This window comes from Callithrix jacchus, chromosome 1, assembly GCF_049354715.1.
Source record: "Callithrix jacchus isolate 240 chromosome 1, calJac240_pri, whole genome shotgun sequence".
NCBI classification, from domain to species: Eukaryota; Metazoa; Chordata; class Mammalia; order Primates; family Cebidae; genus Callithrix; species Callithrix jacchus.
In genome coordinates this window covers 185,792,718-185,805,667 of record NC_133502.1, presented here as the reverse complement: position 1 = coordinate 185,805,667, position 12,950 = coordinate 185,792,718, and the positions used below count along the sequence as shown (strand labels likewise).

At 53.1% G+C, this 12,950-nt stretch overlaps 1 protein-coding gene across 31 annotated transcripts in view; it reads left to right on the top strand.

Annotated features, from left to right (window-relative positions):
- The window catches only part of EXD3 (exonuclease 3'-5' domain containing 3), a 102,133-nt gene that overhangs the window by 3,536 nt on the left and 85,647 nt on the right, over positions 1-12,950 (top strand). For 4 of the 31 annotated variants that reach the window (XM_078332864.1, XM_078332896.1, XM_078332887.1 and 1 more), the window contains exon 2: positions 11,031-11,124. The exons of the other annotated variants lie outside the window; for them this stretch is intronic. In XM_078332864.1, coding sequence (XP_078188990.1) covers positions 11,083-11,124 — 42 coding nt within the window. In that variant the 5' untranslated portion in view covers positions 11,031-11,082. The remainder of the gene's footprint in view (positions 1-11,030; positions 11,125-12,950) is intronic. 31 annotated transcript variants of the gene reach the window in all.

The following is a 12,950-nucleotide window of genomic DNA, read 5'->3' as shown; positions in this document are numbered from 1 at the left end:
CTGATCTTAACTGATCCACTCGTCTCGGCACTCCCAAAGTGCTGGGATTACAGGTGTGAGCCACCACACCTGGCCTTAAACTGCATTTTGAGAAGAATCAAAATAAAACTAATTTTCTGTGGACGAGAAAAGACTTAGAGTAGTCGTGGGTGAAGATGCAGTTGACAGTGAATTTGATTACTTCTGTGGATAGAACAATTTAACATATAATCCTAATCAGGACTGATACCATATACCAAGACAGGTCAGAATTTTTAGGAACCTCATACAATTTTGGAACATATGTTAATAATACATTTATACAAATATAACTCAAACAGCATTTCATATTTGTTGATGCCTCCTGTATGATTTCAATACACCGAATCAGTTTCATACATTCCCCTTGGACCTCTGGGGGTGCCTACTTGTTATGTCCAAATTAGTTCAGGTCAAAAAAAAAACTTAATTTTAGAACTTGAAATTTGGTTTTAGGAAGCATGTCAAATATCAAAGGCTTAACACAATTTCAAAATAGGATCACAGGCCACTGTAAAATAAGTCATTCATTAACCAAATTGGTAATTCAGAGATTTCCAAAAGCAAAGCCTTTACTCTGATAGAGAGATGACGTGGTTTCCCAAACAGTCTATAGAGCTAATGAAGACAGTATGAGGCAAACAGTGTCTCTCCCTCTTTCCCGTCTTATTTTTTCTGTTTACTGAAAAGGTAAACAAACATCTTTTTCGATGAATGTTACACAAAAATGTTGTTCAAAAGAAAAACAAATTCTATTTTTCTTATATATCTTTTTTTTTTTTTTGAGACGGAGTTTCGCTCTTGTTACCCAGGCTGGAGTGCAATGGCGCAATCTCGGCTCACCGCAACCTCCGCCTCCTGGGTTCAGGCAATTCTCCTGCCTCAGCCTCCAGAGTAGCTGGGATTACAGGCACACGCCACCATGCCCAGCTAATTTTTTGTATTGTTAGTAGAGATGGTGTTTCACCATGTTGACCAGGATGGGCTCGATCTCTCGACCTCATGATCCACCCGTCTCAGCCTCCCAAAGTGCTGGGATTACAGGTTTGAGCCACTGCGCCCGGCCCTTCTTATATATCTTGCAAACAGAATTGTTTCTATTTAGTAGTTTCAATTACATATATTAATTACAGTGTTAACTCTTAGTGACCCTAATTTTCAATTAAGAATTTAGCAAGTAATTTTGAACTGTATTTGTAGATGAAAACCGCTTCATAATGTTCTACAGAGATATATTTCCTAAATTTTTTATTAACAGATCTAAATATATTTAGCTTCCTCTACCATGTAAAAATAAGATACCAATGTATATAAACTTAAGCTTATGCTTAGTAATTAATATTTCAGGCAGAGCTCAGTGGGTCACACCTGTAATCCCAGCACTTTGGGGAGGCCGAGGTGGGAGGATCACGAGGTCAAGAGATCAAGACCATCCTGGCCAACGTGGTGAAACCCTGTCTCTACTAAAAATACACACAAAAAAATTAGCTGGGCATGGTGGCACACACCTGTGGTCCCTGCTACTCGGGAGGCTGAGGCAGAAAAACGGAGGTTGTAGTGAGCTGAGTTAGTGCCACCGCACTCCAGCCTGGCGACAGAGCAAGATTCCATCTCAAAATAAAAAAAGTGGTATTTCAAGGTTTTTTTTTTGTCTTCTTTTTTTCTTTTTGTGGAGAACGGGATCTCACTATATTGCCCAAGCAGGTCTCGAACTCCTGGGCTCAAGCTATCCTCCCACCTCTGCCTCCCTGAGAGCTGGGAGTCATTTAACTTAGAAATGACGCAGAGTTTTTTTTTTTTTTTTTTTTGAGACTGAGTCTCATTGTGATGCCGTGACATTGCAGGCTGGCATGCAATGTCACTATCTCGAGATTTTCCTGCCTCAGTATCCTGAGTAGCTGGGACGACAGATGCCTGCCACCACGCCCGGCTAATTTTTTGTATTTTTAGTAGACGGGGTTTCGCTGTGTTGGCCAGGCTGCTCTTTAACTCCTTACCTCAAGTGATCTTTCTGCCTTGGCCTCCCAGAGTGCTGGGATTACAGGTGTGAGCCACTGCACCCGGCCAACTCAGACATTTTAATGATTATGTACTACTTTCTTTTTTTTTTTTTTTTTTTTGAGACAGAGTCTCACTCTGTCACCATACTGGAGTGGAGTGGTGCCATCTTGGCTCACTGCAACCTCCCTCTCCTGGGTTCAAGCAATTCTGCCTCAGCCTCTCAAGTATCTGAGACTACAGGTGCACACCACCACGCCCAGCTAATAGTTTGTGTTTTTAGTAGAAACGAGGTTTCACCATGTTGACCAGGATGGTCTTGATCTCTTGATCTTGTGATCCGCCCACCTCGGCCTCCCAAAGTGCTGGGATTACAGGTGTGAGCCTGGCTGATTATCTGGTACTTAATTTAACATAACATGACTTTAAGATTTTAAATTACTAAAAAGAACTTTGAATTAAATTACTAAAAAGAATTGTTACACAGATACCCTCCCTATGTCTTCCACAGTCATCCTACATCTGAAGTAGCCTTGTGGCATCCAGGATGGTTATGAAGGGCAGGGCCTGTCTGGGTTTGAATTTTCCTACCAGGCACACAGCTCAGAACAGGGGACACAGTTGTGAAGACAATGCCTACAGGATCCAAATTGACCAGGAGGCAAAGCTGGGCCAGACAGGAGTAAGCCACTTTGAGTTTGGCTCTGCCTTGTGGCTGGAGGTCCAGGTGCCGAGCTCATGTCCCCAAGCTGCACTGTGGCCACCTCTCCAGACCTCAGAATCCAGAGGCTAAACCAAAGACACAAGCTCCAGTACAATGTGTGCAGGGCTGTAGGGAGCCCAACTGTCAGCCCTGACAGCGTGAGCTCACAGACACTTCAAGCAAGTATGAAACATACTACAAAAGCAACAGTTTTGTGACCTTAAAACATCTAGCAAAGACAGTATAAACCTGTCTGACTGGTAGACCCAGGCAAAAAAGAGTCTAAAATTATGTATGATACTGACAAGTCTGAAGACTTCCCTATTTATTTATTTATAGATGATGGGGTCTCACTCTGTTGCCCAGTCTGGAATGCAGTGGCACAGTCTTGGCTCACTGCAACCCCTGCCTCCCAGGTTCAAGCAATTCTCCTGCCTCAGCCTCCCAAGTAGTTGGGCCTACAGGAACGAACCACCATGCCTGGCTAATTTTGTTGTTGTTGTTGTTGTTGTTGTTTTTATTTTTAGTAGAGCAGGGTTTCATATTGGCCAGGCTGGTCTTGAACTCCTGACCTCAAGTAATCCGCCTGCCTCAGCCTCCCAAAGTGCTGGACAGGTCTGAGCCACCACACCTGGTCCCTAATTTATTTTAATAACAATTTAAAAGCTAATTTTATTTACCAAATATTATCTTAGATCACATAGAAATATCATACATTTAATATATATATTTCATATAGTCACATAGAGGAATAACTTATAGCATTCATAAAGATTTTTCATTTGTCAGCTTTCAAATGTTTTTTATTTCCACTGACCTCTTTTAGTGCCCTAAAAATTGTTAGCTAAGCACCCTTAAATTTGTACTTGTAAAGGGATGACCCTTAGGTGAAGCAAGTAGAAAAAATTTACATGCTCGGCCGGGCACGGTGGCTCACGCCTGTCATCCCAGCACTTTGGGAGGCCAAGGCAGATGAATCACAAGGTCAGGAGTTTCAGACCAGACTCGTCAACATGGCGAAACCCCATCTCTACTGAAAATACAGAAATTAGCTGGGCACGGTAGAGCGCCCATAATCCCAGCTACTCGGGATACTGAGGCAGGAGAGTTGCGTGAACCTGGGAGGCAGAGGTTACTGTGAGCCAGGATTGCACCACTGCACTCCAGCCTGGGTGACAGAGCAAGACTCTGTCTCAAAAAAAAGAAAAGAAAAGCAGAGCTGTAGACCCCAGGCGAAGCTGTGTGTGGCTCTGTACTCCACAGGAAGGAAAAAGACCGCAAAAGGGCGTGAATGGCCACGTTCTCTGGTTCCTTACGGGGTCTGCGTTATTGAAAGTCCCTTCTAGATTCTTTGATGTGGCATCAAAGACAATAGGAGGAGGGCGGAGGAGGGAAAGTAGAAGTAGGTGGGAGAACACTTTTCAGAGACAACTTGAGATTTTAAGCTTTGGAACGTCCAGTGGGGAAATTTTACAATTTTCTCAGCAAAAAGCAACCAAGAAGGAAGCAGACGGAGGGTCCAGATGTATAATTAAAAGGGGTTTTAGTTGAGACTAAAAAACATCCTAGGCTTCTGCTGGCTGGTCAGGTCCTGGGTTCCCTTCACTGAGGCTTTGAACAGAGCCACCTGGGCACCCTGCTCACAGCACCACAGCTGTGGGACTAAAAGAGGCCTCCCCTCACCCCTGAAGGTTTGCTGGAAAAATCAACTCACAAGGAGACTTTTCTGAAATGAGTCTTGCTCTGTCATCCAGGTTGGAGTGCAGTCACACAATCTCAGCTCACTGCAACTTCTGCCTCCCAGATCTGAGTGATTCTGCTGCCTCAGCCTCCCAGGTAGCTGGGATTACAGGCAGGCACCCACACGCCTGCCTAATTTTTGTATTTTTAGTAGATATGGGGTTTCACCATATTGGCCAGGCTGATATCGAACCCCTGACCTCAGGTGATCTGCCTGCCTTGGCCTCCCAAAGTGCTAGGATTACAGGTGTGAGCCACCACACCTGGCCTCAAAAGGAGATTAATAGGTGATGTGGCATCACCCAGGGCCTGCCTTATGGGACATTTGCTTCACTCAGACATCCTGCCAGCCCTGGGGGTCCTTGGCCTCTGCCAGCGAGTGTGTCCCAAGGCTCCGCCATCCACTCCGTGGTCCCAAACCTCCTTGTAGCTCACACCCTCCAGCCCCGCCAGCCCCTCACCACAGGCTCCTCGGATCCTGCGGCTCTGTCCTTTCCTCCCGACCGTGGGCTGGCATCCCCTGCAGGCACCCTTGGCAGGACCCACCCGCTTCACAGCCTGCACTTGAAGGAGACTGGAAGGGCCCAGCCCTGCCGGCTGGTGTGTCGGGCCCACACTTAGCATTAGTGAGGTCGCATGCGCGACATCCTCTTCCGTTTGTGGCGGAAGGCTGCTCCGCCGCGTGGTGGCCGTGGATGTCTCATTCCTCACAAGGCTGTGCATCCTCTGTGGCCACCATCTGCAGCACAGCTGGGGTCGTTGTGTGCCCGAGTGTTCGTGCAGATGCACGTTGCTGGTCCTGTGGCCTCTGCCTGGAAGAGGCATTGCCAGGGCCTGTGTTCATGCTGTGTTCAACTGTTTGAGGACCTAGTGGCCTGTGGCCTGTGGTCACACCATCTCCTTCCCCTCACGCTGTTCACCCAGATGTGGTCAGCAGGGGCCTCTGTGTCCAGGGCCCAGTGGTCAGATTCAGCCTCACCCACGGCCTCGCCCTGGCCTGTCCAGCCCCTCTGTGGGGCATTGCTTCCTGGGCACTATTGGGGGTGCCATGCTCACCACCTACTCACTTTTCTATTTTCACAAGCAGTCGGAAACGTGCTACCCCGTGCCTGTGGTATCCGCATGAATACCCGGCGGTGTCCTTTGAGTCCAGACACATGTGTCTCCCACCGTGTCTGGTGGGCATCACTTCCCCAGGATGAATGTCCCTGCTGCGGCCCCAGCTTTGCCCATGAGGTTGGTCCTCACGAGGGTCTCCCTCTGCTGCCCTTGCTGCCTCTGCCTGTCCTCATGCCCGCAGAGGGCAAGAGGAGCCTGAGGTTGGATGCCCTTGGTCACAGTCTCCTGTTGGAGTGGAACGGGCTCCTGCAGTATCTGTGGGGAAAAGTGCAGGGTGATTCCCAGCCTCCTGACTCATGGACAGGGCCCTCTCCCTTCTGCTCCGGGTGGGAGCAGCCCCTGCCTGAAGATCCTGTGCGAGCATCCATGAGCACCCTCCAGGCTCACGACAGATCCAGGCTGGGCTGCGGGATGGGCCGCTGACCCTGTGTGGGTCCTTGTGTCACGGGCAGTACAGAACCAGGTCCTGGCACTGCCTGTGCCCCCTCAGTGTGACCGGCTGTGTTTTGTCCCTGTCCTCCGCAGAGGGCAGCCACCTGGCGTGAGCGGGTGCAGGATGGCGCTCTGAGCTGTGTGGTGTGTCCCGGCACGTCTTAGGGTCCTGGGTGGATAGGGCCTCTGGGAGGCAGCAGCTGAGCTGATGAGGCTCTGGACGTCTGCCTGGGGAGCAGCTGGGCAGGCTGGAGGTATCTAGTCCTGAGAAGACCTGGGATGTGAAGCAATGAGCTGTCCGTCCCTCCCCAGCTGTACAGAGCGGGGTGGAGTGTGAACTGACCTGGGGGCGCCTGGCCTGATGGGAGGCAGCAGAGGCTGTGTGACTTGGAGACAGGTCGTGAGGCCCCGAGGCGGCCTCTTTGTCCCTGTGGGTTCCTTGCTCTGGAGACCATGGGCTGCCGGGGACTGAGGCCTCCAGCCCAGCGGTGCAGTGCCCACTCCCTGGTGGAGGGACCACCCAGCCAGCCACTGGAGAGTTCCTGACCCTCAGGCACTGACTGTGGGCTGGCAGTGGCCACCATGCTGGGGGAGGCATGGAGGTGCTGAAGCTAAAATCCCATCCTAGTTTCAACCTTCAGAAGTATCGTTCATGGCCTGGGTGTGGTGACTCATGCCTGTAATCCTGGCACTTTGGAAGCCGAGGTAGACAGATCATGAGGTCAGGAGATCAAGACCATCCTGGCCAACATGGTATGACCCTGTCTCTGATAAAAATACAAAAATTAGGTGTGGTGGTATGCACCTGTAATCCCAGCTACTCAGGAAGCTGAGGCAGGAGAATCGCTTGAACCCGGGAGGCAGAGGTTGCAGTGAGCTGAGATCGCACCACTGCAGTCTATCCTGGGCGACAGACCAAAACTCCATCTCAAAAAAAAAACACACACACACAAAAAAACCCCTGTGACCCATGTGGCACCCACGGGGGCAAGCATGCCAGCACCCCCGAGAGTGGCTATGTGGGGCTTGTCACACCAGCCAACCTCCTCCATCTCCTGTACAATATCCCTGCAAAGTTACTTTTTGTGTTTAAAATTGGTCATCTTAATTGTTAAAGAAAAGAACAATCCTTGAGTTAAATTGGTAAGTGTAAAAAGAGAAAGACAGGCAGTAACAGGCGTTGGTGAGGCTGTGGAGAAATTAGAATCCGCGTACATTATAGATGTAAGCATAAAATGATTGGTCCCCTGTGGAAATGATCTGGTAGTTCCTCAAAAAGCTCCACATAGAAGCATCACCAGACTCAGTAGTTCCCACCTCAGTATGTGCATACCCAGATCCATGAAAACACACTCCACACGGAAACGCGCACACAGCTGTTCACAGCAGCACCGTTTATAATAGCCAGACGAGGGGGTGCACCCAGATGTCTGCTGGACAAACCACCCATGGTCTGTGTACACTGGGGCATGACTCAAACACAGAAAGGGTGCTCCAGCTCACGCTGCAGCTGGGATGAGCTTTGATGACACTGTGCCGAGTGAGGTCAGCCAGCCACCAGAGACAGAACCTGTGTGGTCTCCTTTATGGGAAATGCCCAAAATAGAAAAACTCACAGAGACAGAAACTGGCCAGGGGCTGAGGAGGGGCGGAGGGAGTCAATGCTGATGGGCACATGGTTCATTGTTTCTGGGGTGGTTTTTGGGGCAGTGATCAGGCCACTACACTCCAGCCTGGGCAGCAGTGACACCCTGTCTCAAAAAAATTAAATAAAAATTGTCGTAAGTGAGATACATGGAAACATGTGGAATCACTGTGAGGCCAGTAGACGGTGTATGAGTCAGGCTGCTGTTCATCTAGGAGGCCAGAGCCTCCCTCCCTTGGGGCCCTGGTTGTGCCTCAGCTCATCCAGCTGCGCCCTCGGCTTCTGGGGGCTGCTCTGGGGGGCTCTGGGGTATCCACCCATCCAGTGTGGAATTTGGAGACAAAGCCTATTTTCTGGCCTCCCCCACAGTGCTGTGGGGAGCGGGGCCTTGGGGTCGGGCTGTCTTTATCTCCTGGAAGGGCTCAGGTAGGCACCTGGAGCTTATGGCAAGGAGGCTTTTAAGTTTTCTTGTAGACAGGTTTTAAAAATAATGAGAAACAAGTTAACTTATTTTAATATATTTTATTTAATCCGGTATGCCCAAGTATCACCGTTTCATGTGCAGTCCATAAAAAAAGCCGTCACAGATATTGACACTGTCTCTAATCACATATTCTGCACATTCTGCTGTGTCAGACCGTATGAGGTGGGGAGGGGACAGGCCTCGGAGGCCTCCCTTGGGGACACAGCTTCTGTGTGCCAGGGAGACCTGGGGGGCACACAGCCCCCCCTCCTGCCGCTTCCAGCCCTCCTGGCCACGCCTGCTGGCAGCACAAGGCCCACCTGGTGGGCCTGAGGGTCCTCAGGGAAACCACAGAGGAAGCGTGACCTGGCGCCTGGACAAGAATTCGGGGTGGCCCGGCTTCCAGTCTGTCTTGGGTGACTCACTGCCCAGTGGAGAAAACACCATTGTGCGCCTCGGCTACAGGAAGCACCCCCCCCCACTGCCCTCCTTTTCCAGGTCCCAGGTGGGTGGAGCTGCCGCCCCTGCAGACCTGACAACTCCCACTCCTGCCGGCCCACTGTGGCCACCTCCCACCCTCAGCCAGTAACCTGGCTTCTTGTGGGGTCCCTCAAGGTCTGCCTGTTCAGGGGTCATTTGAGGGAGCTTTGGGTCCTACTTGAGGGCAAAGCTTTGAGGGAGGGGCCCCTGCACGTCCCATTGGTCCCGCCTTCCTGCGGAGGCTCCTTGGGAGGCTGCTGTGTCTGGGCCAGGCCTCCCAGGAAACCGAGGAGTGGGGCCACCACCCACCCGCCTTGGAGCCCATCTCCAAGCAAGCCCTGTGTCCGGAGCTCAGGGGCAGCTGTGCCTTCAGTGGTTGAAGGGGACATCCTGGGCCCAGCTGGGTTTGCGGTGGGGACGAGCGTTCCTGAGCGTGAGTGCTGCTCCCACGTCTGTGCTGTGTTCAGCATCATCCACTCCATCTCACAGCGAGGCCTGGGGCTCCCCCTGGGGCCACATATGCCAGGGCCTGGGACCCCAACCCAGGGGCCGGCCTCAGAGCCTCTGCCGGAATCTGCCAGCGGTTCTGCGGTGGTCCAGGGGCCCTTGAGGTGCCAGCCTATGCCCACCTGGCCACCTGCTCAGCACACAGGGCCACCACAGCCAGTGACTGAGCCTGCACTGTGGCCGGGGGCTGGGGCTTCAGGCACAGTCACCCACAGGTCCCCATGCCTCACTCAGGCCCTGGGGGGCTCTGCCAGTCCCATGGAAAAGGACACAGCCCTCGCCCTGCCACCCCGCCCTCACCAGCGTGGCCTCCACAGTGAGTTGGGCACGTACGACGTGGGTCAGCTCCTCCATTCCAGGCTGCCTCCGCGGGGCTCCCTCGCTGTGCAGTGTTCCCCATGCAGGCGGGGCCCAGCCCTGTCACTTCCCTGGGTGTGGAGCGTGGGGCTGAGGAATTGCAGCCTCTGGGGTTCTCAAAGCCCGGAGTTCTGTGGTCACAGGACTCCCGGCAACGATTTGACCTGGGTGAGCACCTTTCAGAGGAAATGGAGACACTTAAGAGAGTCACTTGGTAATTTTTTTTTTTTTTTTGATGGAGTCTCGCTCTATCATCCAGGCTGGAGTGCAGTGGCGTGATCTTGGCTCACTGCAACCTCCCCCTCCCGGATTCAAGCAATTCTCCTGTCTCGGCCTCCTCAGTAGTTGGGATTCCAGATGTTGCCACCATGCCAGCTAATTTTTGTGTTTTTGGTAGAGACAGGGTTTCACCATGTTGGCCAGGCTGGTTTCAAACTCCTGACCTCAAGTGATCTGCCCACCTTGTTCTCCCACAGTGCTAGGATTATAGGCGTGAGCCACTGTGCCTCTACCTCCAGGGTTCAAGCAATTCTCCTGCCTCAGCCTCCCAAGTAGTGGGGATTATAGGCTTATGCCACCACGCCCGGCTAATTTTTTGTATTTTTGTATGGGATTTCACCATGTTGGCCAGGCCAGTCTCGAACCCCTGACCTCGTGGTATGCCTGCCTCGGCCTCCCAAAGTGCTGGGATTACAGGCATGAGCCACTGCGCTTGGCCATCTGTTGTTAATTTTAACTGGAAGCTGCAAAACTGTTGAGTATGAGCGTTGCCCGATCGGGGACCTGGGGAGCCCCTCTTGTCCTGGTGTGGGCTCGGGACCTGGTACCACATTCCAAGATGGTGGGGATCCAGATGGGCCTTTTCATCCTAAAATGAGGTCAGTTACAGAAGTCTGTGGTGGGCAAATCTGAACGGAATCTCAGTTGTTTCTGTTCTCGGCCATTTCAGCCCCTGTGTCTCTGCTTGGTCATTTTAGATCCAGGGTTTTGTAGATACAGCTCCACCCACTGCCATGTGCCACACGCGACTGTGCCTGGATAGATAAGAGGTTCTTACTATGTTGCCCAGGCTGGTCTCAAATCTCTGGACTCAAGCGATCCGCCTGCCTTGGCTTCCCAAAGCGTGATCACAGGTGTGAGCCACCGTGCCAGCCAGGTTTCTGTTACTTAAAACAGAATATCGAAAACTGGGTCATTTATAAAGAAAAGGAATCTATTTCTTACAGGCTGAGGCCAAGCGTAAAGGGCGTATCTGAGGAGGCATTCATGGTGGGGCTGAATGAGGAGGTATGCGTGCTGATTCGACTCTGAAGGGTTGTGAGGAGGCTCTGGGCAGCCACAGTGAGGGCTCAGTGCACCGGCTCAGCCTCAGGCCTCTCTTCCTCTTCCTTTTTTTTGAGACGGAGTCTCTGTCACCCAGGCTGGAGTGCAATGGCGAGATGTCAGCTCATTATAACCTCCACCTCCCGGGTTCAAGCAATTCTTCTGCCTCAGCCTCCCAAGTAGCTAGGACTACAGGCGCGTGCCAACACACCTGGCTAATTTTTTTTTTTTTTTGGTATTTTTAGTAGAGTTGGGGTTTCACCATGTTAGCCAGGATGGTCTCGATTTCCTGACTTCATGATCTGCCTACCTCGGCCTCCCAAAGTGCTGGGATTACAGGTATGAGCCACTGCGTCCAGCTTCTTTCTCTCCTTATAAAGCCACCAGTCCCACTCCTGTGATAACCCAGGAATCCCCAAATGTATTAATCCCTGCAGCGGGGCAGGGTCCTCATGACCCAGGCACCTCCCAAGGCCTCACCTCGAAGCTGTGTGGCAGGGGATGGAGTTCCAGCATGTTTCAGAGGACACACGTGAAATTCTAGCAGCCACCCTCCCACAGAAGGGACAGGCCAACCGCCCCCTTCCCAGGCTCATCAGCAAAGTGAATGCCATTGGGGCCGTGTGCAGGTTTGTCCTGAGCTCAGGGACAAAAACAGCCCTGCGGACTCCTATAGAGGGCCTGGCTCAGCACAGGGTGGTGCGCACCCAGCCTGGTGTGGAGCCACACAGCCAGCCTCACAGGGCCTAAGCCTGGGCACCGGCTGGTCGGGCTTCCCGGTACCATGGTGGGTCTGTCCATTCCAACTGGCTTGAGGCTCTGCCTTTTTAGAGAGGATGTCGGAACTGGCAGGCCACTCAAGGAACTGCAGATGGAAGGCCCCCAGCCTGGGATATGGGGCTGTCATTGGTCTCAGGGGCTGGTTCAGCTGGGCTGGACGTCCCTGGAGGGCCTTGCTGAGCAACCAAGGGAGGTGTGGGGGAGGTAGGGGATGCTGTCTTCCCATGAAGCCCTCTCAGAAGCCCCTTGGGAGTGTGGGGCATGTGCAGGGCCGGCTGAGTGTTGGAGGAGGCACAGCCAGGAGCCGAGAGGAGAGCCATTATGGGGATTTAGTGATGCAGCCACACAGCTGAGTCAGATGTGGGGGCTGTGCCAGGGAGGCCCCAGAGGTGCGAGGCCAGGAGACCCCCGGAGGCCTGAGGCCAGGAGAGCCCCGGAGGCCTGAGGCCAGGAGAGCCCTGGAGGCGTGAGGCTGCACATTTGGGTGCTGCAAAGCCTGGGGTGTTCATGCTGCCCAAGGGAGAGCTTCCGCTCCGGCCATGCCGCAGACCCCTCACTGTGCCCCTCCCGCCTCATACCTGTGCCCTTGGGTCCTCCTGTCCCTCCCAGGCTCTCGCACACCTGTGGACCCGTGGACTCGGTGATGGGAGTGCTGGGTGCTTCTCCCACTCCAGCTGTGTTGTGTTCATAACCAGGCCAGGAGCCGATGCCATGGAATTTATGCTTGGATGGGGATGGACATGGGTGGGTCTGGAGACTGTACTCGGTTCTGACACTGTGTCTCCAGCCTTTCCTATTGGGGACTCCGAAGGGCCTGTGGCTGCCAGTCACCCTCCCTTAGCCAAGGGGTCCTGGGAGACGGGGTGGAGACACTGGGTTCTGCTTTGTGGGGCTGGCAGGACACAGCCCAAGAGCAGCTAGAAGTGGGCCCCCAGGAACGGGCCAGCAGTGAGCCAAGGGCAGATGGGCCCCTTGGGGCTGGGTGGGTGGGCTTCTCGGGGGAAGCAGTCCCCTCTGGGGTGTTCAGGGCAGGCGGACAGAGGGGGAGGGGCCTCCCCATGCTTGCATTCACCACAGCTGCCAGGCTGGGCTCTACCTGCAGCACTGGCCTGGGTGGGAGCGGAGACGCTGCCTGGTTCCACCAGCAGAGGGGCCCAGAGACCAGCCAGCCTCGTAGTCCCGGCATGGGATGTCCAGGACTGGCTCCTCTGCGGGCTGCTCACCTGGCTGGCTCTGGCTGGTCGGTGAACGGGTGGGCTTGCTGGCGAGCATCTGGCCTCCACTACTCCAAGTGCAGTGGTGCCGGCTGCCGCAGATGGGGCCCCAGGAGGCAGTGTAGGCTCCCGGACCCTCTGCAGGCCTGACCACATGGCCGGGGCTACCCT